The sequence below is a fragment of the Nematostella vectensis genome, chromosome 7 (genome assembly GCF_932526225.1).
Source record: "Nematostella vectensis chromosome 7, jaNemVect1.1, whole genome shotgun sequence".
NCBI classification, from domain to species: Eukaryota; Metazoa; Cnidaria; class Anthozoa; order Actiniaria; family Edwardsiidae; genus Nematostella; species Nematostella vectensis.
Genome location: NC_064040.1, coordinates 10,936,310 through 10,955,996, shown reverse-complemented (window position 1 = coordinate 10,955,996; position 19,687 = coordinate 10,936,310). Strand labels below are relative to the sequence as shown.

Genomic DNA, 19,687 nt, shown 5'->3' with positions numbered 1-19,687 from the left:
GAGACCCTTTACATGAATTCTATTGGTGAGAGACTGACATGAATTCTATTGGTGAGAGACCCTTTGACATGAATTCTATTGGTGAGAGACTGATATAAATTATATTGGTGAGAGACTGATATAAATTCTATTGGTGAGAGACTGACATGAAATCTATTGGTGAGAGACCCTTTGACATGAATTCTATTGGTGAGAGACCCTTTGACATGAATTCTATTGGTCAGAAACCCTTTGACATGAATTCTATTGGTGAGAGACCCTTTGACATGAATTCTATTGGTGAGAGACTGACATGAATTCTATTGGTGAGAGACCCTTTGACATAAATTCTATTGGTGAGAGACCCTTTGACATGAATTCTATTGGTGAGAAACCCTTTGACATGAATTCTATTGGTGAGAGACCTTTGACATGAATTCTATTGGTGAGACAAACCCTTTGACATGAATTCTATTGGTGAGAGACCTTTGACATGAATTCTATTGGTGAGACAAACCCTTTGACATGAATTCTATTGGTGAGAGAACCTTTGACATGATTTCTATTGGTGAGAGACCATTTGACATGAATTCTATTGGTGAGAGACTTACAGGAATTCTATTGGTGAGAGACCCTTTGACATCAGAATTCTGTTGGTGAGAGACCCTTTGACATGAATTCTATTGGTGAGAGACTGACATGAATTCTATTGGTGAGAGACCCTTTGACATGAATTCTATTGGTGAGAGACTGACATGAATTTTATTGGTGAGAGACCCTTTGACATGAATTCTATTGGTGAGAGACTGATATAAATTCTATTGGTGAGAGACTGACATGAAATCTATTGGTGAGAGACCCTTCGACATGAATTCTATTTGTGAGAGACCCTTTGACATGAAATCTATTGGTGAGAGACTGACATAAATTCTATTGGTGAGAGACACTTTGACATGAATTCTATTGGTGAGAAACCCTTTGACATGAATTCTATTGGTGGGAGACCCTTTAACATGAATTCTATTGGTGAGAAACCCTTTGACATGAATTCTATTGGTGAGAGACCCTTTGACATGAATTCTATTGGTGAGAAACCCTTTGACATGAATTCTATTGGTGAGAGACCCTTTGACATGAATTCTATTGGTGAGACAAACCCTTTGACTTGAATTCTATTGGTGAGAGAACCTTTGACATGATTTCTATTGGTGAGAGACCCTTTGACATGAATTCTATTGGTGAGAGACTTACAGGAATTCTATTGGTGAGAGACCCTTTGACATCAGAATTCTGTTGGTGAGAGACCCTTTGACATGAATTCTATTGGTGAGAGACTGACATGAATTCTATTGGTGAGAGACCCTTTGACATGAATTCTATTGGTGAGAGACTGACATGAATTTTATTGGTGAGAGACCCTTTGACATGAATTCTATTGGTGAGAGACTGATATAAATTCTATTGGTGAGAGACTGACATGAAATCTATTGGTGAGAGACCCTTCGACATGAATTCTATTTGTGAGAGACCCTTTGACATGAAATCTATTGGTGAGAGACTGACATAAATTCTATTGGTGAGAGACACTTTGACATGAATTCTATTGGTGAGAAACCCTTTGACATGAATTCTATTGGTGGAAGACCCTTTAACATGAATTCTATTGGTGAGAAACCCTTTGACATGAATTCTATTGGTGAGAGAACCTTTGACATGAATTCTATTGGTGAGAGACTGATATAAATTCTATTGGTGAGAGACTGACATGAAATCTATTGGTGAGAGACCCTTTGACATGAATTCTATTTGTGAGAGACCCTTTGACATGAAATCTATTGGTGAGAGACTGACATAAATTCTATTGGTGAGAGACACTGACATGAATTCTATTGGTGAGAAACCCTTTGACATGAATTCTATTGGTGGGAGACCCTTTAACATGAATTCTATTGGTGAGAAACCCTTTGACATGAATTCTATTGGTGAGAGAACCTTTGACATGAATTCTATTGGTGAGAGACCCTTCGACATGAATTCTATTTGTGAGAGACCCTTTGACATGAAATCTATTGGTGAGAGACTGACATAAATTCTATTGGTGAGAGACACTTTGACATGAATTCTATTGGTGAGAAACCCTTTGACATGAATTCTATTGGTGGGAGACCCTTTAACATGAATTCTATTGGTGAGAAACCCTTTGACATGAATTCTATTGGTGAGAGAACCTTTGACATGAATTCTATTGGTGAGAGACTGATATAAATTCTATTGGTGAGAGACTGACATGAAATCTATTGGTGAGAGACCCTTTGACATGAATTCTATTTGTGAGAGACCCTTTGACATGAAATCTATTGGTGAGAGACTGACATAAATTCTATTGGTGAGAGACACTTTGACATGAATTCTATTGGTGAGAAACCCTTTGACATGAATTCTATTGGTGGGAGACCCTTTAACATGAATTCTATTGGTGAGATATTCTTTGACATGAATTCTATTGGTGAGAGAACCTTTGACATGAATTCTATTGGTGAGAGACTGATATAAATTCTATTGGTGAGAGACTGACATGAAATCTATTGGTGAGAGACCCTTTGACATGAATTCTATTTGTGAGAGACCCTTTGACATGAAATCTATTGGTGAGAGACTGACATGAATTCTATTGGTGAGAGACTGACATGAATTCTATTGGTGAGAGACCCTTTGACATGAATTCTATTGGTGAGAAACCCTTTGACATGAATTCTATTGGTGAGAGACCCTTTGACATGAATTCTATTGGTGAGAAACCCTTTGACATGAATTCTGTTGGTGAGAGAACCTTTGACATGAATTCTATTGGTGAGAGACTGACATGAATTCTATTGGTGAGAGACCCTTTGACATGAATTCTATTGGTGAGAGACTGACATGAATTCTATTGGTGAGAGATCCTTTGACATGAATTCTATTGGTGAGAGACTGACATGAATTCTATTGGTGAGAGAACCTTTGACATAAATTCTATTGGTGAGAGACCCTTTGACATGAATTCTATTGGTGAGAAACCCTTTGACATGAATTCTATTGGTGAGAGACCCTTTGTCATGAATTCTATTGGTGAGACAAACCCTTTGACATGAATTCTATTGGTGGGAGAACCTTTGACATGATTTCTATTGGTGAGAGACCCTTTGACATGAATTCTATTGGTGAGAGACTGACAGGAATTCTATTGGTGAGAGACCCTTTGACATCAGAATTCTATTGGTGAGAGACCCTTTGACATGAATTCTATTGGTGAGAAACCCTTTGACATGAATTCTATTGGTGAGAGACCCTTTAACATGAATTCTATTGGTGAGAAACCCTTTGACATGAATTCTATTGGTGAGAGAACCTTTGACATGAATTCTATTGGTGAGAGACTGATATAAATTCTATTGGTGAGAGACTGACATGAAATCTGTTGGTAAGAGACCCTTTGACATGAATTCTATTTGTGAGAGACCCTTTGACATGAAATCTATTGGTGAGAGACTGACATAAATTCTATTGGTGAGAGACACTTTGACATGAATTCTATTGGTGAGAAACCCTTTGACATGAATTCTATTTGTGAGAGACCCTTTAACATGAATTCTATTGGTGAGAAACCCTTTGACATGAATTCTATTGGTGGGAGAACCTTTGACATGAATTCTATTGGTGAGAGACTGATATAAATTCTATTGGTGAGAGACTGACATGAAATCTATTGGTGAGAGACCCTTTGACATGAATTCTATTGGTGAGAAACCCTTTGACATGAATTCTATTGGTGAGAGAACCTTTGACATGAATTCTATTGGTGAGAGACTGATATAAATTCTATTGGTGAGAGACTGACATGAAATCTATTGGTAAGAGACCCTTTGACATGAATTCTATTTGTGAGAGACCCTTTGACATGAAATCTATTGGTGAGAGACTGACATGAATTCTATTGGTGAGAGACCCTTTGACATGAATTCTATTGGTGAGAGACCCTTTGACATGAATTCTATTGGTGAGAAACCCTTTGACATGAATTCTATTGGTGAGAGAACCTTTGACATGATTTCTATTGGTGAGAGACCATTTGACATGAATTCTATTGGTGAGAGACTTACAGGAATTCTATTGGTGAGAGACCCTTTGACATCAGAATTCTGTTGGTGAGAGACCCTTTGACATGAATTCTATTGGTGAGAGACTGACATGAATTCTATTGGTGAGAGACCCTTTGACATGAATTCTATTGGTGAGAGACTGACATGAATTTTATTGGTGAGAGACCCTTTGACATGAATTCTTTTGGTGAGAGACTGATATAAATTCTATTGGTGAGAGACTGACATGAAATCTATTGGTGAGAGACCCTTCGACATGAATTCTATTTGTGAGAGACCCTTTGACATGAAATCTATTGGTGAGAGACTGACATAAATTCTATTGGTGAGAGACACTTTGACATGAATTCTATTGGTGAGAAACCCTTTGACATGAATTCTATTGGTGGGAGACCCTTTAACATGAATTCTATTGGTGAGAAACCCTTTGACATGAATTCTATTGGTGAGAGACCCTTTGACATGAATTCTATTGGTGAGAAACCCTTTGACATGAATTCTATTGGTGAGAGACCCTTTGACATGAATTCTATTGGTGAGACAAACCCTTTGACATGAATTCTATTGGTGAGAGAACCTTTGACATGATTTCTATTGGTGAGAGACCCTTTGACATGAATTCTATTGGTGAGAGACTTACAGGAATTCTATTGGTGAGAGACCCTTTGACATCAGAATTCTGTTGGTGAGAGACCCTTTGACATGAATTCTATTGGTGAGAAACCCTTTGACATGAATTCTATTGGTGAGAGACCCTTTGACATGAATTCTATTGGTGAGAGACTGACATGAATTTTATTGGTGAGAGACCCTTTGACATGAATTCTATTGGTGAGAGACTGATATAAATTCTATTGGTGAGAGACTGACATGAAATCTATTGGTGAGAGACCCTTCGACATGAATTCTATTTGTGAGAGACCCTTTGACATGAAATCTATTGGTGAGAGACTGACATAAATTCTATTGGTGAGAGACACTTTGACATGAATTCTATTGGTGAGAAACCCTTTGACATGAATTCTATTGGTGGGAGACCCTTTAACATGAATTCTATTGGTGAGAAACCCTTTGACATGAATTCTATTGGTGAGAGAACCTTTGACATGAATTCTATTGGTGAGAGACTGACATGAAATCTATTGGTGAGAGACCCTTTGACATGAATTCTATTTGTGAGAGACCCTTTGACATGAAATCTATTGGTGAGAGACTGACATAAATTCTATTGGTGAGAGACACTTTGACATGAATTCTATTGGTGAGAAACCCTTTGACATGAATTCTATTGGTGAGAGAACCTTTGACATGAATTCTATTGGTGAGAGACTGATATAAATTCTATTGGTGAGAGACTGACATGAAATCTATTGGTGAGAGACCCTTTGACATGAATTCTATTTGTGAGAGACCCTTTGACATGAATTCTATTGGTGAGAAACCCTTTGACATGAATTCTATTGGTGAGAGAACCTTTGACATGAATTCTGTTGTTGAGAGACTGACATGAATTCTATTGGTGAGAGACCCTTTGACATGAATTCTATTGGTGAGAGACCCTTTGACATGAATTCTATTGGTGAGAGACTGACATGAATTCTATTGGTGAGAGACCCTTTGACATAAATTCTATTGGTGAGAGACCCTTTGACGTGAATTCTATTGGTGAGAAACCCTTTGACATGAATTCTATTGGTGAGAGACCCTTTGACATGAATTCTATTGGTGAGACAAACCCTTTGACATGAATTCTATTGGTGAGAGAACCTTTGACATGATTTCTATTGGTGAGAGACCCTTTGACATGAATTCTATTGGTGAGAGACTTACAGGAATTCTATTGGTGAGAGACCCTTTGACATCAGAATTCTGTTGGTGAGAGACCCTTTGACATGAATTCTATTGGTGAGAGACTGACATGAATTCTATTGGTGAGAGACCCTTTGACATGAATTCTATTGGTGAGAGACTGACATGAATTTTATTGGTGAGAGACCCTTTGACATGAATTCTATTGGTGAGAGACTGATATAAATTCTATTGGTGAGAGACTGACATGAAATCTATTGGTGAGAGACCCTTCGACATGAATTCTATTTGTGAGAGACCCTTTGACATGAAATCTATTGGTGAGAGACTGACATAAATTCTATTGGTGAGAGACACTTTGACATGAATTCTATTGGTGAGAAACCCTTTGACATGAATTCTATTGGTGGGAGACCCTTTAACATGAATTCTATTGGTGAGAAACCCTTTGACATGAATTCTATTGGTGAGAGAACCTTTGACATGAATTTTATTGGTGAGAGACTGATATAAATTCTATTGGTGAGAGACTGACATGAAATCTATTGGTGAGAGACCCTTTGACATGAATTCTATTTGTGAGAGACCCTTTGACATGAAATCTATTGGTGAGAGACTGACATAAATTCTATTGGTGAGAGACACTTTGACATGAATTCTATTGGTGAGAGACTTTTTGACATGAATTCCAACTAGGTGGGGCTTCACAAGAAAACTCCCCCATTTTTTTAGGAATCCAATTTAGGATTGAAATCATTTTCAAAGCATACGATTACGTTTACGATTACCTTTTTTTCTATAGGTCGCATACTCAATCGCTTTTCCAAAGACACTAGTTACTTGGACGAGTCTTTGCCGACAACGCTCATGAACTTTCTTCAGGTTAGTATCTACTGCTGTAGTTGAGTATTCACGGCACGATAACAAGACGATCAGGACATGATAAAAAGACGATCACAACATGAGTCTTTGCCGACAACGTTAAAGGACTTTCTTCAGGTTAGTATCTACTGCTGTAGTTGAGTATTCACGGCACGATAACAAGACGATCAGGACATGATTAAAAGACGATCACAACACGAGTCTTTGCCGACAACGTTAATGAACTTTCTTCAGGTTAGTATCTACTGCTATAGTTGAATGAAAGTCGTACACGATACAGGGGCGGATACAGGGGGTGGATTGGGTGGATATCCACCTCCCCTTTTTAAGTAAAAGGTCTGAGATCTATGTGAAGTACCAAGAACCACTTGATCAGTTATAAGCCATCTATCCGGCCATTATCCACCCCCATTTTGAAATCCTGAATCCGCCCCTGCGATCAGGGCATGATCATAGAACTGCCATGACAGTCATGCCACGATCAAGATGTGACAGCCTCACTCTCTGACACATGTCCAAAAAAACAGATGCGTAACATGACATTTTTGTGTGATTTGTTTTTCAGACTGCGATGACGACCCTGGGTGTAGTTGTTCTTGTCGGCGCAAATAATCCCATCTCGTTTGCTATTGTGCTGCCTGTATTTATCGTGTTTACGATTGAGCGCTTTTACTACGTTAGGACTGCACGTGACCTTAAACGACTCGACGGCATCAGTAAGTGCTTGTTAAGCTACATTATCGACATCATGATCATCATGATCATCATCACCATCATCACCATCATCACCATAGTTAACATAGTTAACATAAATGCCAGTCCGTGTTTTCCTCATTACTCGTAGTCCTCATAAATACCAGTCTGTGTTTTCCTTTAGCCCGTAGTCCTCAAGAATAACATGAAGAAGACATATTTTGCATTCCTACTTAATCCTACAACTACCAATACATTTCTTTTCGTTCCTCCTAGCTCCCAAGGTTAACCAGTCCATTTTTTTTCCATTCCTTGTAGCTCCCACGGTTACCAATCCATGTTTTCCATTCCTTCTAGCTCGTAGTCCCTTATATGGTCACTTCTCCACCACGCTTCTTGGTCTCGACACGATCCGCGCGTTTGGTGCGCAGGACTCTGCTGTTCACCATTTTCACCACCACCTCGAGAGCAACACGCGCGCGTTGTTTGCGTATATCTCCGTGTCGTCGTGGTTGACCTTCAGACTGGAGATTCTATCCGCCATATTCGTTAGCTTCGTGGCACTCATCTCGCCTCTGCTGCGTTCGAGTGAGTAGATATTGGAACCCCAAGGTTTCCCTCATCTCGCCTCTGCTGCGTTCGAGTGAGTAGATATTGGAACCCCAAGGTTTCCCTCATCTCGCCTCTGCTGCGTTCGAGTGAGTAGATATTGGAACCCCAAGGTTTCCCTCATCTCGCCTCTGCTGCGTTCGAGTGAGTAGATATTGGAACCCCAAGGTTTCACTCATCTCGCCTCTGCTGCGTTCGAGTGAGTAGATATTGGAACCCCAAGGTTTCCCTCATCTCGCCTCTGCTGCGTTCGAGTGAGTAGATATTGGAACCCCAAGGTTTCCCTCATCTCGCCTCTGCTGCGTTCGAGTGAGTAGATATTGGAACCCCAAGGTTTCACTCATCTCGCCTCTGCTGCGTTCGAGTGAGTAGATATTGGAACCCCAAGGTTTCCCTCATCTCGCCTCTGCTGCGTTCGAGTGAGTAGATATTGGACCCCAAGGTTTCACTCATCTCGCCTCTGCTGCGTTCGAGTGAGTAGATATTGGAACCCCAAGGTTTCCCTCATCTCGCCTCTGCTGCGTTCGAGTGAGTAGATATTGGAACCCCAAGGTTTCCCTCATCTCGCCTCTGCTGCGTTCGAGTGAGTAGATATTGGAACCCCAAGGTTTCCCTCATCTCGCCTCTGCTGCGTTCGAGTGAGTAGATATTGGAACCCCAAGGTTTCCCTCATCTCGCCTCTGCTGCGTTCGAGTGAGTAGATATTGGAACCCCAAGGTTTCACTCATCTCGCCTCTGCTGCGTTCGAGTGAGTAGATATTGGAACCCCAAGGTTTCCCTCATCTCGCCTCTGCTGCGTTCGAGTGAGTAGATATTGGACCCCAAGGTTTCACTCATCTCGCCTCTGCTGCGTTCGAGTGAGTAGATATTGGACCCCAAGGTTTCACTCATCTCGCCTCTGCTGCGTTCGAGTGAGTAGATATTGGAACCCCAAGGTTTCCCTCAAGACAGCAATCTCAGAGATGGATGAATATAAGATAAATTGTAGCGTCTGAATTCTCATTTTTGATTCGCCGGAAGAAAATTCCACCCGTATGGTTTTGTTAGTCTCAGTTAAATGTAAGTGCTGGTCTCTTTATACAGGTCTAACGCCAGGTGTAGTGGGTCTTATCATCTTAGTGTTGGTCTCTTTATACAGGTCTAACGCCAGGTGTAGTGGGTCTGATCATCTTAGTGTTGGTCTCTTTATACAGGTCTAACGCCAGGTGTAGTGGGTCTTGTCCTCTTAGTGTTGGTCTCTTTATACAGGTCTAACGCCAGGTGTATTGGGTCTTATCATCTCAGTGTTGGACTCTTTATACAGGTATAACGCCAGGTGTAGTGGGTCTTATCATCTCAGTGTTGGTCTCTTTATACAGGTCTAACGCCAGGTGTAGTGGTTCTTATCATCTCAGTGTTGGTCTCTTTATACAGGTATAACGCCAGGTGTATTGGGTCTGATCATCTTAGTGTTGGTCTCTTTATACAGGTCAAACGCCAGGTGTAGTGGGTTTTGTCTTCTTAATGTTGGTCTCTTTATACAGGTCTAACGCCAGGTGTATTGGGTCTGATCATCTTAGTGTTGGTCTCTTTATACAGGTCTAACGCCAGGTGTAGTGGGTCTTGTCCTGTTAGTGTTGGTCTCTTTATACAGGTCTAACGCCAGGTGTATTGGGTCTTATCATCTTAATGTTGGCCTTTTATACAGGTCTAACGCCAGGTGTAGTGGGTCTTGTCCTCTTAATGTTGGTCTCTTTATACAGGTCAAACGCCAGGTGTAGTGGGTCTTGTCCTGTTAGTGTTGGTCTCTTTATACAGGTCTAACGCCAGGTGTAGTGGGTCTTGTCCTATTAGTGTTGGTCTCTTTATACAGGTCTAACGCCAGGTGTATTGGGTCTGATCATCTTAGTGTTGGTCTCTTTATACAGGTCTAACGCCAGGTCTAGTGGGTCTTATCCTGACGTACGCCACCAAGTTGTCGTCCGTCCTCGCCAAGTCTATCAAGAAAGGGACCGAAGTCGAAAGTATGGTAGGCCATCAATAATTCATTTAAAAAATTCCATTCCACTCATCCTGTGGTAATGCCTATTGTGTATGCTTACACGTGGTTTAATTGTAAAAAAGCAAAATACTGCACCCAAGAGAAATATTGGCGTCCAGATACTTAGTATTTCATAGTTCTAGGTAAACGGTTAATAATTAACTGTATTTTGAATAAATTATACATTAACCCAATCAATTCCCATCCTGGTACTATGGGCAATATAGATATACTATTTTCACTTCAGTTGACACAGTGAATCCATGCCTTAGAGCTTATTCAAAATCGCCCTAAATTTGATGAGAATGTGAGTGTAATCCCCCCTTAAAGAGCACTTGTGAGCCTCACCTTTGTTATTGTTTTAATTTAATATTGGAAGGGACATGAGTTAAAATCTCGAAATAACCATCTTAAAACAAAGTTCTAGTGTTTTATTTACCGAATTCAGTCGAAAATGTCGCATTGGCTTCCTAAATCAGCCAATGGAAATGGATGCTTTTTAAGGGTTGGTACTTTGTTAGGATGACAAAATGGCGGCGAAAAGAGGCTGTTAAAAAAAACAGTCTCATTCTCATTCATCATTGACTGACATACGTTTATCCACCACCAGATGACTGCTGTTGAGCGCCTGATTGAGTATTGCGATCTGGAGCCTGAGGCGCCTAACGAGACGGACACAAAACCGCCCAAGGGATGGCCGGACAAGGGCGAGGTCGTCTTTAAGAATGTGTACTTCTCGCATCGTGAAGACCTACCACCTGTTCTTAAGGACGTCAGTGTTCACATTAAACCTGCAGAGAAGGTTTGTTATGTAATAGCCGATAAGATGTTTTTTTTTTGTGACTCGGAAATGTGCCGGGGCTTAAAATGGAGGTGTGATTGGCCTTAAAAAGCTCTGTGTCCGATTCTTTCACAGATGAAAAATCAATAGAAATAAGATGTTTGTTTTTCAGTAGAAAATTGAATCCACTTGAATTACCGTAAAAGCTAATCCTTACTTCAATAAAAACTTCTATGATATTGCTAAAGCATACAATAATCAGTGGATAATGATATTTATGTTGAACCAAAACAACAGTGTCAATTCGAGCGGGTAGCCTTACAGTGGAAATTCACTGCACCCCTTTGGAACTTAGCGTAGGAAATTAAGAATTTTACCCATTAACCCCTGGCTATTTTTGAGCTGAGTTTACAAGAAAAAAATTGAGTTTTTTACAGCCCGTCAAATTCAAACACCGCTGTACCTTCGAGACCATTTATCCTTTAGACTGATGCCTGAGTGTCTTGATCTTGTTGTGTTCATTTTTCATTTATGAATGTTTTGGCTTGTGGATACTTCTCACGGTCGGCACAGGCCGGTTCAGGGGTCAATGGGTTATGTGTTAGGAACCAAAGGACTGCAGATTCACCCTCTCTGTTTCAGGTTGATATCTTGGTCTCATGGGGGCGGAACAGGTTGGTTCAGGGGTCAATGGGTTAAGTATTTTAAGCCATAGGACTGCAGCTGTCACCCTGTATGTTTCAGGTCGGTATAGTTGGGCGCACGGGGGCGGGGAAGTCTTCACTCCTCGCCACTCTCTTCCGTATGGCCGAGCCTAAGGGCAAGATAGAAATTGACGGAGTGGACATTACTAAACTGGGACTGCGGGATCTCCGGACTAGCATTGCCATCATTCCACAGGTAAACAGTATGTAAGCAAATCCCCTTTGTGTTGACGAGACTTTAATTGCTATTTTTGTTACACAGGAACCTCTCCTGTTTAGCTCAACACTTCGGAGGAATATGAACCCCGAGCAGAATAACGATGATTCAGAAATTTGGGGTGTCTTAGAGGAGGTATGTTCATTGGAATACAATACTTGTAATCTTTGCACAACATTATATCTGCCCTAAATATATCAACCTTATTACATACACTTATTTAAAAAACTCAGAGAAACCTGTTGGAATATCACACGAACTTTCCAGAATTATGTGTGACGGACTAATAACAACTCAGTATTACTTCGTATAATCTAGAATTTTCCAGAGTAGTTTTATGCATTTCTCTTATGCTATATTTGTCAAATTACCTTAGGTGAAATTGATCTATTTTAGGAGCAGTAAGATAATATTTACGTTCTAGGACATTCGGTGATGTTCTAGAACATTCGGTGACAATGTATATAAGCAGCTGGATCTCGTAGATCATTACTTGTTGTTTCGACCTGAGTCCAATTGCTCTCGTGTAACAAAGCACCCCTGCGGATCAAAGATTGATTTGAAGAGCCAAGACGTCTTCATTTCGATCAGAAAAAACCTTTTCATCAATCCAATTGCCGTTACCCGAAATGCTTCATAGCTATCAAATAAATAAGCAAATATGCTTGAATTAAAACAAATCCAGGTCTTGAAATTTATATTGCATTTTTGTTTGTTCCTTAAGACTTTGCATGGCTTCCAGAAACCAGTTTTTTTTGCCATTTATACGTTATCCATCAACCATTGCGGGTTACGACACATGGATTCTCGAGTGCAACCTTATTTGAAATAGGAGTATAAAGAAATTCTGCTCGCAACATCAGCCATAATTTCCCTTCAGGTTCAACTCAAGAACTATGTGGCGCAGCTACCTCAAGGGCTGGACACTTGTATCGACGCCGGCAGTATGATGTTCAGTGTCGGTCAGCGGCAGCTTATTTGCTTGGCACGCGCGATACTACATCGCACCAAAGTGGTTGTCATTGATGAAGCGACGGCTAATGTGGACTCCATGTAAGTCTCCTGGAGTAACACAAAAATAAGTACTGCTCCGTACGGGGTACCCAACGGCCAGTGCACGCTGGCATGGAAATGTTTTTATTATTAATAGAAATTTAGCAGACAACACTGGCGGGCTACGCACAGGGTACCCGCGCCATTATCACGAAGACTGATCTGTTGACAATGCGACTTTAAGTTCACTCTTATCTACTGTTGTAGGACAAGCAAGATCATCTGGGGCGCCATCAACCGCCGCTTTCGAGACTGCACTCTGATTGTCATCGCCCATCGTCTCTTTCCCGTCATGGATGCAGACGTGATCATAGTCAGTTTAAGATGATGGCGATATGCACTCTTCTACCCGTTACCGTACTTGTATTTTAATGTACCCACGCCTTTGAATCACGCCGCCGCCATCATGTTACGCGGAGTGGCCCCAAACCTTACGCTTCCACACCCCCTCCCCGTCTAAAAACCCACAAATGGTGCCACAGCGTGTCATGAACAGCTGTCACGCAAATCGAAACCGCCTTATTACGTACCTTTTTACTGTGACGTCATTCGTGAATTGCCGCCGCCATGTCACGCCATCATGTCACGCGGAGTGGCCCCAAATCTAACGCTTCCACTCCCCAATCCCCGTCTAAAAACCCACAAATGGTGCCACAGCGTGTCATGAACAACTGTCACGCAAATCGAAACCGCCTCATTTTGTACCTTTTTACTGTGACGTCATTCGTGAATTGCCGCCGCCATCATGTCACGCGGAGTGGCCCCAAATCTTACGCCTCCACTCCCCCTCCCCGTCTAAAAACCCACAAATGGTGCCACAGCGTGTCATGAACAACTGTCACGCAAATCGAAACCGCCGAATTATAAGAGGACAGATGTAGTCGAAAATGAGATATTTAGGAACACACTAGGGCTAGTAGATTGCGAGCTCTGATTGTCCGAGAAGAGTTTGGGAATACGGTACTCAAGCACGATTCACGTCATTGCGCACGCGTACTATTTTGTTCATGACATGAGACACGTCATTTGTAAATTAATAGGGAGATGCACACAAAAAAGTTTGTCAGATATCATTTAATGCTACAACTATTACTATCTGTAACTCATCAATCCTGTAGGTTCTTGATGCAGGCCGGATCCGCGAGCTAGACACCCCCTACAATCTCCTTCAAGACCCTCACAGTCACCTCACGCACATGGTTATAGACACAGGGGCCTACGAGGAGCGCAAACTCCGCGAGCTAGCCAAGACATCCCACATGGAGAAGACAAGGACTGTCACAGATGACCGCAAAAGTGGAGAAAAAGCTGTTAATAACGAGTGCTTAAAGAGCGACGGGGGAGATGAAAGATCAGAGAAGGATGGGAAAAAAACTGATACTGATAAAGGATTAAAGAATTATGGTGAATATGTGCAAGACAATTTGCCATCTATCAAAATCAAGCGTGGTGATGATGAAAGCGAAAAAGACACCCAAAATACACATTTTTAACTCTGGGTTTTTATACTCTAGGTTTTTTTTATATTCTATTTAATAATTAGTTTTTTTTTTATAATTCTAGCTTTTGTGGCATCGACATATTTTTACTCTTCTTTTTCTAATATTAATGAATAGGCTGTTTGAGTATGTTCATCTATGTAATATTGTATTTTTTAAATTATTAATTTTGAATACATCTCTAGTGACATAAATGCACCTGATCGTAGCAAAAAATGTCATTTGCAATAGGGGGGACGGGCGGGCGAGCGGGCCCGCACCCCTATTTTTAGTTATTTGGGAGGTCGCGCAACTACGATGGTTATAACAATTACTAGAACAACATTAAAATAATGATGAATACTTTTATCTTATATTTTCATGACAAACATGATTTTTTTCTTAGAGTCTGAATCTTAGAAAATTCCAAATTTAGTTATCTCAATTTATTCCAATATGTATATAATTCCTTTAAATTATATATACAATATGCTACTGCAAAATTGATAAAATCCATATCAATATATATCACTATAACAGGTATATAGTGTAATACACCAATCAAAAAGATATGGCAATTTTATTTTTGTATAGCAAAATAGAGTTGAAATCTTTCTTTCTCAGATGGCCAAATGTTGATTATATTTATTATACATGTTTACTTTGTTATATTAGAGGGAACTTGCTTCACCCAAGATGCATTTTTAGGGTGCCCAGTTTGGATGCAAACAAAACTAATACATCTTGCTAGAATAAACAGCTGATGTAATATGAATTTTATATTCTGAACAGAATACATAGGAATAGTTTATATTGTCACAAATTTTAAACACATTCTATATAGTGTGTGCATGAATGTACATTATAGACAAATCCCTTTTGTTAACCCGTCCCCCCCCCCTCTATTATAGAAATACAGATTATTGTAATAAGAATTGCATTCATTTTTGCATCAATGCCATCAAATCAATAAATTCCTGTGGTTTGCCAAAAGGCAAGACAATCCCAATACCCTTGGCAAATACAGGACTGCATCTAGTCCTTTGACACTCATTCTTGGAACCCAGTGCCTCACAGTCAAGCAGAACTAGACATACACCCAGAGTTCCTTCAATAGGCCCTACTGTAATATGAATCAAGTTCCACAGGGAGCTCACATGTATGGTTTGAATAAAGTTAGGTTTATTGCATGTGTATCCATTGTCTGCTATTTCAACGCATGTTGCTTTCCGTTGCTTTCCGGCGTTCTTTCCTTGGTTATCAGTCTAACGGCCACCTCAAATGCGAAAAATGATAAGCTATAAGAGCATCAGAAAGCAACCGGCAATGAAAAATCAGACAAGGGATACACATGCAATAAATCTAACTTTATTCAAACCGTAGAGGTAATCTCCCTGTGCAAGCTCCTTGCATTTCACATCACACAGTCTTTGACGTGTTGATTGATGTCTTAGAGCTGTATGATAGTGAAGCCCTATTTGGGGTCCTTGACTGAGGTGGGGTCAATTCATAGATACTGAGGCTTGCTTCTTCACCATCCCCCTCTTCCCTGAAGAACATTTGCCTGTCTTCCCCTGGGCCAGGCATTGCTTGAAGTTCTTCAAGGCTTAGCAGTGACACATCAGTTCTGCACTTGCCATGCTTTATGTGGTAAAACACAAACAACGCTAGCACGATTACAGTAATACCACCAAGCACGGGGAGGACATAATTGATATTTCTAACTTCACATCCGTCAGGTATCAATTTGTCCACACTGCATTCTTTACTACTATCCGGATTTTGCTGAATGTGCATCACAAGTGAAGCCACCGTTGGCCCAGCCGCACGCCCTAAGGCCTCAGCAAAGTTAAAAGTCCCTAGAAAAAGTCCACGCCTATTTCGGGCTTGGTGAGAGAGATCAGTTATCTTCTGTGAATAATATGTCCCAATGCCAGTGAAAAAGCAAGCGCAACCGGAAGTAGACATTGCCACACCAACATAGTACAAAATAGTCAAGTAGAGTTTGTCATTTATGTTATACTTGGCCATAGAAGTTAAGCCAGCGATGTTGAAAACAAGTCCGAGAACAGTGTATAGAAATGGAGTGATGCGACGGTGAATTGTAAGGCATACAATGAGAGACGCAATGAAGAGCGCTGCGCCTGCGGAGACGTATAGCTTCCACAACTGCTCGTTAGCATTGAATAAATGATACTGACCGAACGCTATAATAAACAAATCACTTGTTATCGCCCAAAAACAAGACGTCGCTAAAAATAACAAAAGCACTAACATTAACGTGTGTGCGAGCAGTTCTTTGGCTTCTCTGTGCGTATATTTCAAAGCCATATGTGAGGAGAGTGTATTCTTGAAGCAGAATTTCGTCAGAGGCAATAATATCAACAGCGCATTGCTCAGAATCAGCCATACGGGAGCGGTATAAAAGTTGAAAACTTTAGTCGCGAAAGATGCGTCCTTTGATGGTTTCTTGAGTGATATAATCGCCATAGCAAGCAAAGGCCCTCCTAGATAACCGCCCGCTTGAGACAGCTTGAATCCGGCGATAGCTCTGCCACGTACATCTCTAGAAGAAGTATTCGTCAAATAAACTACTCCCAAAGCGATGGCGCCGGCCCCGAGACCCGCAACAAACCGGCCTGCTAACACCATATTCACCGAACCTACAGCATACGAGAAAGCGTACAGTAAATTCCCTGCTCCGTTCAAAAGTATAGCAAGAATTATCGCGAATTTTAAACCACGGGCATCCGATATATAGCCGAGTAATGGTGACATAAACGCTTGGCTTAGTGCGTAGCTTCCAAACACAAACCCGTACAACTTGAAATCCCCATCAAGTGATTCCCATAGTTCTTGAATTGTGAGGAGTACAACGGAATAGTCTAAAGCCATTGAGAAACCGAAATAGTTCACGGTAAATGTCGAAATCATCGCTTTCGTAGCCATGTTGAGAGCTCTGTTACTGTTATTGCGTAGTTCACATGTTTTTTACAGAGTACTTGGCGAAGGCTAATGTTGGCTCCAGTGGCGGTTGTTTTTGTGTTACACGTGAGTCAACGCTCAACCGGTCTCGATTGGGGGTAAGCAATCAATCACATTAAATATTCAGAATAGCTGATAAGAATGTTTCTTCTAGAAGGCTAGAAGGTCATATCTCTGCGGTTGTTTTCGCTTTCACACTTAGAGATAGATATATGATGACCGCAATACATGAGCAGTAAATTCAGGTTGATATGACTTCGCGGTTATCTCATGCGGATAAGGGAAAGTTGTGATAGTTAGACAGACCACAGTCGGAAGACAAGGGGGTCATGGATGGGTAGATAAGAAATTCACAAGCAACACGCGCTCACCCCTGGGTAGTAACGCATTCACCACTGGGTAGTCACGCACTCCTGTCACGCTTTTGAATCCCGAATTCGTCTTTACCTCCTGTCTTTTCTACAACCAGCTGCGGCCCTGAAAAATTAATAGTACTTTCGGCTCAGCAGAGCCCTCGTCAGTTGTCATTAGTTCACCTGTCGTTTTCGGGTCGTTGACCCTTCTCCGGTGCCCCATGTGGGATGCCCCGGCTCTCATCATCCGGGAGGCCGCTCTGACCGGCTGACGATCTCCACACGTGGTACCACACCTTGCCTAAACTCGGCCTTTGAGTTCATTACTCTTTGCGATGATCTTAAGTTGCGGTTTATCCTTAACGCCCTTATCGATCTGTCGTGTCAGAGGATCTCTGAAGAACTTGTCCGGTCCATAACTGACTTGGCATTTTGATCTTCATGGTACAGCATGCTATGTTTGTACAGAGGATTTGTCTCCTTCTTGCTCTCCAGCCCCTTTGTGTGTTCCTTGAGCCTAATTCAGGATTCAAATGAAGACAACCACCTGTGCCCAAATCCGAGAAATATCTCACCTGTCACGCTTTAATCTGATAGTTGCCTTGATAGACTAAAAGTACCGTGGGCGCGCGCTCACCCCTGGGTAGTCACGCACTCCTGTCACGCTTGAATCTGATAGTTGCCTTGATAGACTAAAAGTACCGTGGGCGCGCGCTCACCCCTGGGTAGTCACGCACTCCTGTCACGCTTGAATCTGATAGTTGCCTTGATGGACTAAAAATGCCGTGGGCCCTCAAATCGAAATCCAAAGTCAGGGGGAGACTCCTATAAAAACAGGCAGGGTGATCGTCGGCAAAAATTTTAACTCTAAGGGATAACACTTTGGGTGTGGTCAGCAGCGATTTTTCCCGCTAAAAGATAGCACAAAGAGGGTGGTCGAAGCAATTTCTAACCCTAAGAGATATATCTGGAAACATATTTCCAGTTTTCGAAAATTTTGTTGCGGTCGTTATGAAACGGCCATCGAGCACATCTATATTGTGACGACAGTTGAGTCCGACCGTTTTTGGATGGGGTGATGTATTAGTGTGAAACCAATCTTTACAATCTTTGAAGGATAGTAGAATTTTTGAAGAACCCCCTAAAGGATTGCAGTCGGTAGAATTTTATACCCTGAAAGATAGGACCATTACCCCCGTGATTAAGTCTGTAGAGCAGGGACTTGGAAACTTTTCTCAAGCTTTAAAACGTCAGTGTCCTAGCACAGAAAGGGGGGGGGGGAGGGGAGGCGTTCATTAGCAGACTGTGCGCAGCCCTGCTCCCCCTCCTCAACATTGTGCATCGAGAGAAAAATCTCAACCTTCTTTGCCTGTTCTCAAAGTTTAGGGAAAATCCAGGCTGGACACTAGGCAAGGGCTCCCATAAATAATAATGGGTTATTTTACCCACACGGCAGAGCGCGCCTAATTAATCGTCACGGGCAACCCGCGCATTAATTATGTTTTCCTTATTCCTTCTTAGTTTCTTCTCATTTTGGCGACTGGGTACGAGTCTGTGCCTATGACAGAAAGAGCCGAATGCTTGAATCCCTCCATGATGCACCATCCACCAATCTCGCCATGATGCAGAGCTCAGAGCTTTGTTTTACTAAAACGACTAGGAACAAGAAATCCTCGGGAACCCAGGGCGTCGAGGTCAGTGGTGAGAACGTGGCGGAACAAGGCTGGCAGAGGGGGAAGGGGTAGGGGGCGGGAGAAAAAAAACTCGTTAAGCTGACCTCTGCGCCTCGGTACCCGAGGATGTGAACAAGGCAGCTTAGTGGTAATGTGCGTCTGCAAACGCTCGGCATTTGTTCGTCGCTCCTTCGGGTGTCCGGCGATGCGAGAACTCCTATGACGCAGGATACCCTAAAAGCGTGAACTACGGAAAACTCGGAACTCAAGGCACTAATTTGATGTGAGACTGGGTACATTGCCCCTACAGAA

The 19,687-nt window shown here is 41.6% G+C and overlaps 2 protein-coding genes across 3 annotated transcripts in view; one reads left to right on the top strand and one right to left on the bottom strand.

Annotated features, from left to right (window-relative positions):
- Window positions 1-14,771, top strand: part of LOC5518871 (ATP-binding cassette sub-family C member 4) — a 36,514-nt gene extending 21,743 nt beyond the window's left edge. For both annotated transcript variants that reach the window (XM_048730375.1, XM_048730374.1), the window contains exons 21-30: window positions 6,730-6,809; window positions 7,375-7,525; window positions 7,860-8,090; window positions 10,019-10,119; window positions 10,742-10,933; window positions 11,657-11,812; window positions 11,879-11,968; window positions 12,714-12,886; window positions 13,094-13,199; window positions 14,005-14,771. In XM_048730375.1, the coding sequence (XP_048586332.1) occupies window positions 6,730-6,809; window positions 7,375-7,525; window positions 7,860-8,090; window positions 10,019-10,119; window positions 10,742-10,933; window positions 11,657-11,812; window positions 11,879-11,968; window positions 12,714-12,886; window positions 13,094-13,199; window positions 14,005-14,379 (1,655 nt within the window). In that variant the 3' untranslated portion in view covers window positions 14,380-14,771. The remainder of the gene's footprint in view (window positions 1-6,729; window positions 6,810-7,374; window positions 7,526-7,859; window positions 8,091-10,018; window positions 10,120-10,741; window positions 10,934-11,656; window positions 11,813-11,878; window positions 11,969-12,713; window positions 12,887-13,093; window positions 13,200-14,004) is intronic.
- A 341-nt stretch (window positions 14,772-15,112) lies between these two features.
- On the bottom strand, window positions 15,113-17,863 carry LOC5518888 (uncharacterized MFS-type transporter YitG). Its single transcript, XM_001638824.3, has one exon. It carries the CDS (start codon window positions 17,311-17,313, stop codon window positions 15,784-15,786), a length of 1,530 nt encoding a protein of 509 aa, XP_001638874.2. The 5' UTR covers window positions 17,314-17,863; the 3' UTR covers window positions 15,113-15,783.
- Between the last annotated feature and the right edge of the window lie 1,824 nt (window positions 17,864-19,687).

Coding starts and splice junctions, on each gene's coding strand:
- LOC5518888 (XM_001638824.3), bottom strand. CDS start 17,313: ATGGCTACGAAAGCGATGATTTCGACATTTACCGTGAACTATTTCGGT.